Source organism: Xyrauchen texanus, chromosome 15 (assembly GCF_025860055.1).
Source record: "Xyrauchen texanus isolate HMW12.3.18 chromosome 15, RBS_HiC_50CHRs, whole genome shotgun sequence".
Lineage (NCBI taxonomy): Eukaryota > Metazoa > Chordata > Actinopteri > Cypriniformes > Catostomidae > Xyrauchen > Xyrauchen texanus.
The window spans coordinates 15,398,497-15,410,759 of NC_068290.1; the positions used below are offsets into that span (position 1 = coordinate 15,398,497).

General features: G+C 36.6%; 2 protein-coding genes across 4 annotated transcripts in view; both read left to right on the forward strand.

Moving 5' to 3' along the window:
• The first annotated feature begins 5,652 nt into the window (after positions 1 to 5,652).
• LOC127656164 (proline-rich nuclear receptor coactivator 2-like) lies at positions 5,653 to 8,494 on the forward strand. Its single transcript, XM_052144349.1, has 2 exons — positions 5,653 to 5,679; positions 5,813 to 8,494. Exons 1-2 carry the CDS (start codon positions 5,653 to 5,655, stop codon positions 6,287 to 6,289), a joined length of 504 nt encoding a protein of 167 aa, XP_052000309.1. The 3' UTR covers positions 6,290 to 8,494.
• Positions 8,495 to 10,450: 1,956 nt separating this feature from the next.
• Positions 10,451 to 12,263, forward strand: part of LOC127655904 (protein dopey-1-like) — a 28,827-nt gene continuing 27,014 nt past the window's right edge. For all 3 annotated transcript variants that reach the window (XM_052143955.1, XM_052143957.1, XM_052143956.1), the window contains exons 1-3: positions 10,451 to 10,784; positions 11,740 to 11,929; positions 12,063 to 12,244. In XM_052143955.1, coding sequence (XP_051999915.1) covers positions 11,792 to 11,929; positions 12,063 to 12,244 — 320 coding nt within the window. In that variant the 5' untranslated portion in view covers positions 10,451 to 10,784; positions 11,740 to 11,791. The remainder of the gene's footprint in view (positions 10,785 to 11,739; positions 11,930 to 12,062; positions 12,245 to 12,263) is intronic.

A 12,263-nucleotide genomic window follows, 5' to 3' on the forward strand; every position in this document is an offset into this window, starting at 1 on the left:
TTATTTATGGGTGAACTATTCCTTTTAAAGCAAAACTGTTGAACAGTAATTGAGTGTAACTACAAATCCATTATGATATATTTTATTTGCAATGCATTCAGAAGAACACTTAATTTATTAATGCTCATATATAGAGCACGCAAAGTATACTTTTTTTGTAGATTTCAAGTCAAATGTTATTGAACCTGTCGATGCATTCAGATCAATTGACTAAATACCCCAAAAGCTATGGATAGTGAACAAGGACTGTTCTGATCTAACGGATCTGACTCATTTATACACATAGTGGCAAAGAGATGTATTTTTTTCAGCACTTCACATAGATGTTTAATTAATGATATGAAGGAAGTTTTAATGTGTATTTTATTTTTTTTACCTGAGAATATTTTAACTGTGTTATTGATGCTTTAAAGCATGACACATGTTGTAATGTTTCAGCATTAAAAAAATAATTTTAATTTGAAGATGTTATTGGAGATTTTAAGCTGTATTGTTACAATAAATACATAATTCCCATTCTGATTGTCAGTTTTTTCCTTTTTTGATAGTACAGTTATTTTACATTTGAAATATGAATTTATCATAATTGTAATGTTGCTTTTTTAACATAAATATCAGTATTAAAACAAGTTTCAGTGCCCTGTGTAATGGTTTTGTAATGCAACACCATTGCGTGTTAATGGTAACACCCTTAAGTAGTACATTTAAACCTGAAGTGTTTAAATTGTACACTATGAGAGTGTTAATAGAAGTAACACTTTGGTCAGTGTTAATTCAAAACAAATTGGTCAAATTTGGTCAGTTCAAAATAAAGTGTTCGTTTTAACACTCTGTGTCTGTCAGTCCATCCAACCAGTGAGAGGCTATAAGTATATTATGTATATTTTTCTGACAGCATGTTTACATCTTTATGTTTCTCCTAGAGCATAGTCAAATTTGGTAATTTGAACTCTTCTCAAATCATGTGTGAGCAACCAAGAGCCTCCCACTTGACCTACTTTCCAAACATAGGTTACAAGCTTGGGCCAAGCCCCCTGGATAGCTGGAAAACAAGGTTACATTGGGTGTGCACTTCCGTCACCAAATATGGATTTTGATTGGGCAGGTTATGCAACAGGTTTGCTTGTGGGTTAAGTGTGATAAGTAAGTCAAACAGTCACAAATACCAGCCTTCAACAACGCTAGCCTGGAATATAATCTCTGTGGACTGGTTAAACCACTGAATTCTGAACATGACAAAAACATGAAATAGTAATAAAATAACATTACTGTAAATGTGTAATTAGTAGAATTTTACATGTTTACCTAAAAAATAACAAAACCACCACTAAAGATGAGTTACTACCAGTTGAATGTAGCCAAGATACCTTTATTCCACCCAGATATCAGATCATGTCAATACTTTTGATCATGCTAAGTTTTAATTTCTGCATTCTAACAATACTATATTTGAATTCCAACAATATTCAGGGGAAATGGGGGTACATAACTCATCCATTGCACACTGCAACAGTAGGTCTATTCACATAATGTAGCCTAAATAGTATAGTAAAGTATTTGTCAAACAGCAATAATTTACCATAAGTCAGATATGTTTTCTGAATAAATATTTTGCATGAATGGTGCTTATTCACGTGGAATATTGGCAGTAGCCTCCTGAGGAAAAAGTCAGAAATGGAACAACAGGTCAAGAAGGTTTAAGCTGGGCCTAAAAGAACTGTGTATATATAACTTCTAACAGATGTTTAACTTAAAACGTTCTCAGAGTTATAGCTAGATTTGTAGGCTACAAATTTTATATTTCTTTGGACTTTTACTTCCACTTCACAATATTTTTGTGAATATGTGCAAAAATGCATGCAGATCGGCGATGGTGATGTGTGATTCGTTGAAAGAATAATTTGAGTCAAATCTTTTCAAATAGATTAATTTGAACTAAAAAAGTTTTTTTTATAAAGCTGTCTGAATTATTCATTTTGTGAATCATGAATCTGAATCAAAATCACAAGAGAAGCGCGCGCCAGATTACGTGTTCCGTCTCCCCTGGGGAAGACAAACTGCTCATGTGAGTTTATTTATTTTGTATTTTTTTTGTACTAATTAATTTGATATGTTAAGGCTTAAACATTATGAAAGCAGTCAGAAAGTGATGTGCGATAAGTCACACGCCTTTCCAGGAGACCTGTTCATGTTAAAGTCAATCACATGCGTTTATATTTTACATTTAAACAAGGTATGGTGTGTAGGGCCTATGAATAATTACTAGCGCTCGTGAAAATGTCCAACAATATTTATTTTTATATTTTACAATTTAGATGTGAATGATCTTTGCCTAAGCAAACAATTTTTCTGGTGGTTGCTAAAGTGTTATATTTGCTTTGTAGCACATTTATGCTACAGTTTGTGGGAACAAGGGTTTTCTGGATGGTTGCTAGGGCATGCTATGCAGTTGTCAAGGTGATCTCTGCTGTGTGTTTTGGCGCATTACTACAGTATATGGTTGCCAGGTTGTTGCTATGCTGCTGTTTAGTAGTTTTAATTGTTTCAGCACATTGCTATGCAGTTACCAGGGTGTGCTGGGTGGTTGCTTATTGGTCCAAATGAAAAGAGCCCACCACCACAAGTCTCTGTTCTGGTCACTCAACTCCCTCCTTCAATGTTCCAATTTTCATTAACTGTGGTGTTCGTTTACACTCATCCCATAAATATGATCATTCTGATGTGATTTGAATGTGCCATTAAAGGGATAGTTCATAAAAAAAATATTCTGTCATAATTTTCTCACCCTCATTTGATCTAAGATGTATGACTTTTCTGCAGAACACACACACACAAAATATTTTCAGAAGAATATTGCTGTTATGTGTCAATTCAATGTAAGTGAATGGTGGCCAGACATTTAAAGCTCTAAAAATCAGAATCAGAATCAGAAAAAGCTTTATTGCAAGTACGTTTTTTACGGATACAAGGAATTTGTTGTGGTGTTGTAGGTAAGTTCACACAGTCTCTAAATATATGAACAAGAAAAAAAATAAAGCAATATAAATATAAATATGTCGACGCAGTATCAATTAAAAGTAAGTATAAAATAAAAGAGAGCAGAGTAGTGCAGTGAAATGTAGAGCCAGAGGTGGAGTGTGGAGAGTGTCAGGGCATTGTTGATAAGGCAAGTGGCGGCTGGGGAAAAAAAGCACATAAATGCAGCATAAGAGTAATCCATAAGACTCCAGTGGTTTCACCAATGTCTCCTGAATGAATCCATTTGGTTTTGGGTGAGAATAGACCAAAATATAACTCCTTTTTCAACTATAAATCTTGACATTAGCAGTCTCCTTGGCGATCAGGATTTCAAACTTGATTACACTTCCTAAAGCGCCACATTGGGCTCTGCGCATGCGTCAAGCACTAGAAAGTGAAATCAAGCTTGAAATCATGATTGTGCCGAGATTGCAGTGGCAGGAGATACAGTGAAAATTAGTTACAATTTGGTTTGTTCTCACCCCAAACCAACTGAAACGCTTCAGAGGACATGGATTTAACCACTGTATTAGTAGGGATATCTTTATGCTCCCTTAATGTGCTTTTTGTAGCTTGAAATATCTGGCCACCGTTCACTTGCATTGATTTGACCTATAGAGCTGAAATATTCTTAAAAGTCTTTGTAGAGTATGTGTTCTGCAGATAAAAGAAAGTCATAGACATCTGGGATGGCATGAGGGCGAGTAAATGATGAGCACCACCAATCAAATAAGTTGCCATGGGTTTAATTAACTGTTCTGTAATGTATGCCATTTGCTTGTACTTAAGTGCATTTAATATCAGTTATTTTCAGTTTTCATGAAGGTATCTTTACTTTTACTCAAGTATGACAAATGGATACTTTTATACAACACATAAACAGTCCACGAGAACATCATGGAACACCAAATGGCTTTATGTGCCTCTGAGCACTACACTGATTTACACCCCCCAATAATAAAACCTTTGTTGGTTACTTCTATAAGAGGAGCACCATCACCCTTTCCTCCTTTTGTCATTACAACTCAGCCTAGACACCACTTCACAGGTTTTAATCTACCTGTTGTCACACATGCCACACCTCGTAAGAGATGTGTCTTGGGAGTAGTATCTTTTTGGGGTTTTTGTCACGCCTTTCCTATTATTATGGTAATGTCTAAGCTATTTCAGTTTTTTTAGGCTAATATATGACTTTCTCTAAAAAAAACTGTAATAATTCTAAATAAAGTTATTTTTATCATCCATGATCATTTTCACAACAAATGTGTCTCCTTTCTGAAATTGTACCCAATGTAGATCGAGCTTCAACGTTCTTTTTCATCATAAAAGCTGATTATTTGTGTAATCAGTAGCCTAATTTTGGATATTTAAGCCCTTTGGGAATCAACCACATCATGTCATTGTTTAACAGAATTTTACAGCGTGTGCGGGGGAATGTTTTAAAAGGCACTTTGGAGTGTACTGTGCCTTTACACGCGTTAAAGAGATAGTAGTGTGGTACATTTCAGTGTTTGTATTAGGAGATGAAACAAACCGGAACATATCATGTGACACTTTTTGTATTACAGTAACGCGGAAAACCCAAAATTCCCCACAAACGCATAACGCTTGATGACGCAGGAACGATGGCAACAGGCGTGTCCACCGCTCCCATTGGTCAGACGATGGTGGAGCAGTCCATGATTGGTCATGACTGCACACGACTAAACTACTTATGCTTTGTTGAGTATCCATTTTGTGTTGGTAGACGGAGACGAGTAGGAGAAGGAGTAAGTTATAATTCCGCTGTAACCTCGGATTTTACATATCGGGAAAACATTTTCTCCCTGAACAGCCATAACTCACGGACTAGGCCAAGTTAAGACGAAAGGCTTTTTCCATCAAAGCCCGAGGAAGTCGGTAAGTTGTTTTTTTACTTTGTTAAAAGCGTAGGGAGTCGTCGAAGGGATTGACGCCATGTTGCGTTGAAAAGTCTTTGTTTTGGTTCGCGGCCAGAAAACATGACATAATTCCTTTGTTTTTCATCCAAAACATAAAATTGCTCTTCGGTTTTATGTTACATCCTGTTTTGTACGAAGCTACTAAAGTATATTCATTTTTGTCGAAAACGTCCTTTTAAGTGACGCGTTTTGTGTATACTGGAGGAAGAATATATGTTTACGTAATATCACGCCAAAGCAGATTTGGCCATTTTTTTTGTTTGTTGTTTTAATCGGTTCATACTTTAAAAATTCACGGGTTAAATAACGATTGTTTAAAGTCGACCAGTTTTGTTTAGTTGTTTATGCTTGTTTTGCCTGAGTGCATTACCTTTTGCTTATTTGGCACTGGATATTGATGGGACGTCTAATGTAACCGGGAAATACGGCATTGAATGTGACTCGAATTTAATTTGTTTTTGATAGATTCACGGCTTCTAGAGCACCGTGCGCCGAGGTGAATACATGTTCAGCTCGGTTTCACGGCAAAACAACGCTCATTGGCACATGAAAACCTCAGATCTTGCTGGACACAGACGTGCAGCGAGAAGTAGATCAACTACTTCGAGGACCTGGATCCCGATTGGCGAGGAGAAATTAAAAAGTAAAGAACCCCACGCACTCAACTTTTTTCCAACAGTGAGGTAAGTGGGGGATGGGCGAAGGCTGCCTCGATCTGCACGTAGCCCTTTGTTACAAGACTGCAACAGGGAAATTTTACTGTTGCTTTATTTACATTTATATCTAATTTGTTAATTGTCATTTCAATTTTGCAGAATTGCTTTTACTGATTAAACTGAAATTTTCTCTGACAGTTGACATCTAATCAAAGCAGTATGGGAGGTGGTGAGAGATACAACATTCCAGATCGCCCAGCACCTAAAAGGAGCCACCAGATTGGAAGGGGCAAGCAAAGAAGTCTAGATCAGAATGGAGTGGTGCATTCTGCCTCAGGAGCCTTAGGTGTGCCTCATCACCGCAGGGGTGAGAAGGGCACCAACTATTCTTGGTCTCCCGAGGCATGGCAGGCCGTGTCTGTAGACAAAAAGAACGCCTCTGTTCGTTTTGCCACAACGTATAATCAGAATTGGGAGGGTACCATGTCCCATCTGAACAAACTTTTGTCAGCTCAATGTGGTCAGAACTATGCTGGAGCCAAGTTTAGCGAGCCTCCGTCCCCAAGTGTGCTACCCAAGCCCCCGAGCCATTGGGTGTCTCTTCCCATGGGCCCATGCGATCACCGTGAGATTATGACCTTTCAGTTGAAGAGCCTCCTGAAGGTTCAGGCCTAAGCAGGTCTCTCATTGCTGCTCTCTTTAAGCCAATATTTGAAAGAAGGCTCTGCTTTGGTCTCTTGCCCTCCCCTAGAATGCTTCAGCGATGTAATATATTTTACAGCTATTTTTAGATTTGTGTCTTAAGGTAATGACCATTTGGCAGGAAGATGCTTCTGCTAATGTTCCGCACCTATTTTTTTTTAAAGAGGAAAAACTAGTTATTACGTCGCTGTGGCCTTAAGGGGTGGTTGAGAATTCGTAGCTGAGTTATATGCCATGACAAATGATGAACTGGGTGTCCTCCCTAAATACTCATTGCTCTGTTATTATTCTGTTTTGTTTTGTTCTTTTTTTGATGGCTTTTTAATTTTTTTTCAACCAGGCCTAGGAATAGATTTCCAGATATTCACACTCTTCCAAAATGTTATTTGTTTTGCTTGCTGAAGTTTAATGCACACCCGTTGCTTGAGTTTTAATCATGTGAGGAGTTGCAGAAACCTCTTGGTGCTAAGCACAGCAGCATTTTGTAGCGCTATAGAGCATTTCTAGGTTCTTTTTATTTAGCTTTTGGGAAGTAAAAGCCACTTGACTTTGTTCTGCATGGAGAATGATGCAAACAGTACGTGGAGGGGAGCAAGCTTAAGTGAACCATATGGTTTTGGTCATATATGACTAACCTCAGGCCTAATGAGGTGGCACAATGGACCTTGTGCTTTCAACACCTGTACTTTTTTTTTAATGGCGCTGCGCGCATTGCACTATAGGTGTTGAAAGTCACTAAAGTTCACAAGCTCTTTATGCGTTTAACTTTTTGCATCCCCTATGTTATAGCTTAGTAAATTAATGTGATTGTAATGTTTACCAAAGCTAGGCTATGTAATAAGCTTGTTTAGGTTGAAATTACATCTTGCTTGCCAGATTTGGTTTCAAGTTCCATAAATCATTGAGGAATGCATTAGCATAAATCAACATTTTGTTTCTTTTGACAAATCACTTTTGGAATTCGTTTTTGAACATTTGCTATCATTTTAGAATGATTGCACGGCAATAATGCGGAGGAGGTTTGTGGCTGCGAGACCACAGGAAGAGATTTTTCTGGTCTTGTTTCATGGCCTTGTTTGCTCTGTGATACATTTTAATGTTATGAGCATTGTTATGAAATGCACGTATCATGACATGGGGGACTTGAGACATAGGGCAGAAGTCCAGCATGGACATGTTTACCTTGTTAAAAAGGCAGTACGGCAGCATTTTACACGCACGGCCGTGTCGCACTTATTTTTCTTGCACTGCTGTTCATTTGTGTTTCGAAGTTTCAGACAATGTTGTTCTTTCAACTGTGGATATGTGGTGAAGTGACCCCTTCCTACTTGGTTATGAGTGTGGTGAAAACTACCTCTCTGGCAGAACGTGTTGTTAATAGCCATCGTAAAGATGACAAAACAAAGCTGATGAGTTTTGTGTGTAATAGAGCCATGTAAATAATGAAATGTATAAAATGTTGTAGCATATTGTACATTTGTGCAGGAATATTTAAAACCTGCTGATAAAGTATTTTTAGTAATAACACTGAATGTATAAGTCATGCTAAGGACGTGACTTGTTTTCAAATGCTGAAGAATATTTTGTTAAGAAAAAAGAGAAAATTTGCCTGTAGTGCATCAAAACCCCTACACACTGTGATTGTTGCCAGTGACCTTGCACATATTTTTTTATTTTGTATAAGTATAATGCACTGTGTAGGGGCAACAGCTTTAAATGCAAAAAAAAAAAAAAAGAAAACAAACATTTTGAAACTGAAAGGGACTTTTATACATTAAGTTGCCTATGCAAATACAGATTGTTCTAAATTTTACTAGGTTATAACAGTCATTTTTTTGCCCTTTTTCCAAGTTGATTAAGTAGCAGACATTTGCACCAAGACACTGGCCTTCCCTCCGCGAGGCTGATGTTTGAGGCCAATGATGCTGTGGTTTACATCCAGAAATCCAAGATTACATTTTAAACTTTTAAAGTATAAACTCATTATTTTAATTGTATGTGTAAAAGTCCTTTTCCTAAATTTGACTGTATCCCAAATAATTGGCTATGAATTTGTCCCAAACTTGAAAATGTTGCTTAAAAGGAAACTGAAGACCCATGTAAGAATTGGTACATACTAAAAGATGTGAAATTTGGTTGTCTAAAAATAAAAAATAAATTTCCTTCCCTTCCCCCCAATATTTTTTGTGTGATTTATTTTTATTATATATATATATATGTGTGTGTTTTCTGTCTAGGATATTGGGAGCTTGAATGTAAACATTTAAGACCAATAATGGGTGTTGGGTATAAGATGTTTTTTTTTATTTTTTATATATATATATATTATTTTATTTCAGTAATTCCTTGAATTTTGCACCCAATACACACCTGCTAGGGAAAGAAAGAAAAGTAATCGGGTCACACTAAAACAAACACAATGTTCGTAGTTTAGACATTTGTTTAAATATGATTTACAAATATTTGTGTTGGGTAAGAGGTAGGATAGCTGACAATTTGCAATTTGGACTTCGGCCCAGAGTTTTGAAACTTGGTACAGGCTTTGCAAGCGATCATTCTTTTGGACCGGGCTCAATTTAAGGGTATGCGTATGTCTTCGTTTAGACATCAGCACTTACTGGAAACATTATACAATAATAAGTTGCTTACAAAATCCAGCCCCCACTTTTGAAACCAAATTTACAGCCAAAATAAAAACCATGCTACAAGGAAATGCTGTAAGGAAGGTACATTTTAAGTTTGTACCAAAGACATCTTTACACGGCAATAGCAGAACAATAACAGCTGATTTGCTGTCTTGTTGGTTGCAATTTTTTTTATTGCCTGCAGAGTACCAATTGATTTAACCATGATATAATCAGGAAACTTCCTGTTACGGAATATGAATATAAGCCTCAATTACACATGGGACAATTAAAACTGATTTATGACAAATTAAACAGTATAACTAAATAGGCAATGTTAAATAATCGCTTCAGGAAGTTTAATTGAGTGATGTCAGATAAAGTGGGCCATATAAGGTTTGGCATGTCATACATAATTCTTTAAGATTTAATATCCAATCACTGCAAACTATTTTAAACCGTTTCCACAATAGCCCTTGGCATGTTTCAGCTTTTCATTGGATTGAGTTAAGGTAGGCAGGGCAAATCATTTTACAGAGGTTGGATGGAAAACCAAAATATTAGTTCCCTGGTATGCTAACTGCACCTTTAAACTTATAAAGAGGTATATATTCATAAGCAACTATATCTAAATTTAAAGTATCATGAATTATCATGATAATCTCTATGATAATAATTTTTTTGGTATACAATATATATGCTGGTCCAATTTGGCAAACCTCCATTAGCTAAAACATTTTGGTGGTCGCTTTTATTAAACCTGCCCAAATAATGTTGAAATAATTTTAATTCAAGTTTGGACGTGTTCTATTAGGATTGTATAAATCCATAAATGTGTATAAATACACACAACATATTGTTGCTAGACAGATTCACTGGTCCATTTTACCTGAATACAGCAGTGATGACACAGAGGGGGATTTTTAACATTTAAATGTTTCTTTGTTTTTGTTACATATATTTTCAACATGAAACGATAGAAGAGACTTGAATTAACTAACAAAAACAGCCTAGAAATTGTGCAAAGACATTTTGATGCTATTCTAGACGATTGACTAAAATGTGGCTCAATTTAGCTGACATCACCCTACATTTCCTACTGTAGTTAGACCAAGGTTTATCAAATTTAATCAAATGGCGTTTGAAATAACATATTTACGTATAACGCATTTCAATAGCATTAGCTTGACAATTACAACGAACTTGAAATATAAATGTGTGACGTTGGATTTGATGGGTTCTGTTTTTATTTGCACAGCAACATTAGCTGGCAAAATACGCACATTTCTCCTTCAGTCGGTCTATTATTAAAGTAACAACAACCATCCATTATTTAAATGAAAATAAAACCACTTAATTCACGCTGAATACTGAGTATTATTTTCTACAAGAAAGTCGTTGTAGATGTACGGTATGATACAAACTTCATTAATAGGGAAATAAAGTCCTCGGACACTTTTATTATGAAAAGATGACGTATTTTGTGTTTAACTAGGAACTGCTCCCGCACGCGCATTATACAGCATCTCACCTGTCAACTATTTAATAAAAAATGGGTCCATCCGCAGAGTGTCAACGCAGTCAGGACTGATGTCAGTATTAATACTGGTGTGTGACAGATTTATTTAATAAAAGCAGATATGTAATCTTGCCAGCGGTTTCCAGGAATGCGTTTAATGCTGTCAGTTTAATCACCGACGTCGCACACAACCTGTCCATATATCCATTCATCCATCCATCCATCCATCCATCCATCTATCTATCTATCTATCTATCCATTCACAAGACAAACAAAAACAGGCAGCCCCTCACAACTCCTCAAAAACGTCGCCCGACTGACAACGGTAAGCAACAGCTCATAATAGAGGATCATTTCTAGAGCGAGCATTCGCTAGCTTAGCCGATTAGCCGTGTATTGATGACATTTGATCATATTTTGATGTGGAGGTTATATACAATGGGGTTGATAACCATTGTACCAATGGAAGAGGTTTTGATATCTTGACATTGAAGTCCTGATTCATGATTGTTACATTGGCTAACTGCAATTGGGGACCTTAGAGGGGCCTTTTCTTCACATCACGGTCCCTTGTACATCAGCCTGCTAAATGCAAGTAGCTGTCTAATGCACCGCTACTGCATGCTGTTAAATTAGTGTGTGTTAAATAAAAAATAACATTTTAATTTAGTCAATTTTTATTTTACTTTGTTTTGTATTTGGTTAGGGTTTGTTTTGTTTAAATAGCTATTGATATTGAAGGTCATCAACTACACCTGTTTACTTTTTGTTTTAGTTTTGCTTTGTTTTGTTTTGGTTAGAGAAATCTATTTGATTTGTTTAAATCAACTTAATCTTTTTACTTGATCTTGTCTTGTTTTGTTTAAAAAGCCTCAAAAATAACCTTTCAAAATCACATTATCAATAACATGGGGAATAACATAACTACTGATAACTCTGAATTTGCCTGCAGTACATTTTTGCAGTATTTAGCTGCGTATTATAGCTGTTATTATTCTTTGTCCTTTATTAGGTGCCTCACTCTGAGTCATAAATGTTAATAATTTAACAGCCTCCTACAGCGTCTTCACCAGTTACCGTGAGCTTTTCTGAACATTAAAAGTGTACTGTGTGTTTGGTTGAGTTTAAAAATGGCTATAACATGCAGTATGCTGGAATCTGTGTGAGCTCTTCATTTCATCATCAAGCATGTGATTTACATTGTAACATTACTCACTGAGTGCACTGTCCTTAACAGAGTTTAACATATGTGCATTTCTCACTCTTCCTCTGAAATTAAGGTGTGATGTTCGTATGTGACGGAATCGGCTTTTAGTCCCGTCGTGTAGGACGATGAATGCAGAGGAGTTGGAACTCCTCAGTGACTCGAAGTACAGGAATTATGTGACAGCTGTGGATAAGGCCCTAAAAAACTTTGAGTACTCCAGTGAATGGGCCGATCTGATCTCAGCGCTCGGAAAGCTCAACAAGGTCCTTAAAACATTCTAACCATCACTTCTAAACAAAGAGAAGCTGGTTCAAAATGCTGTCACTTGGTTTACTGATGTTTATCTACATTTGTTAAAATACATAAATAATAATAATCCCTTCATTTTGTTGACAGATATTGCAAAACAATGGCAAGTACCAAGTTGTGCCCAAGAAACTGACAATTGGGAAGCGTCTGGCCCAATGCCTTCACCCGGCACTGCCCAGCGGGGTTCACCGAAAGGCCCTGGAGACCTACGAGATCATTTTTAAGATCATTGGACCAAAACGCCTGGCGAGGGATCTTTTCCTTTATAGGTAGAAGCTGTGAACAATT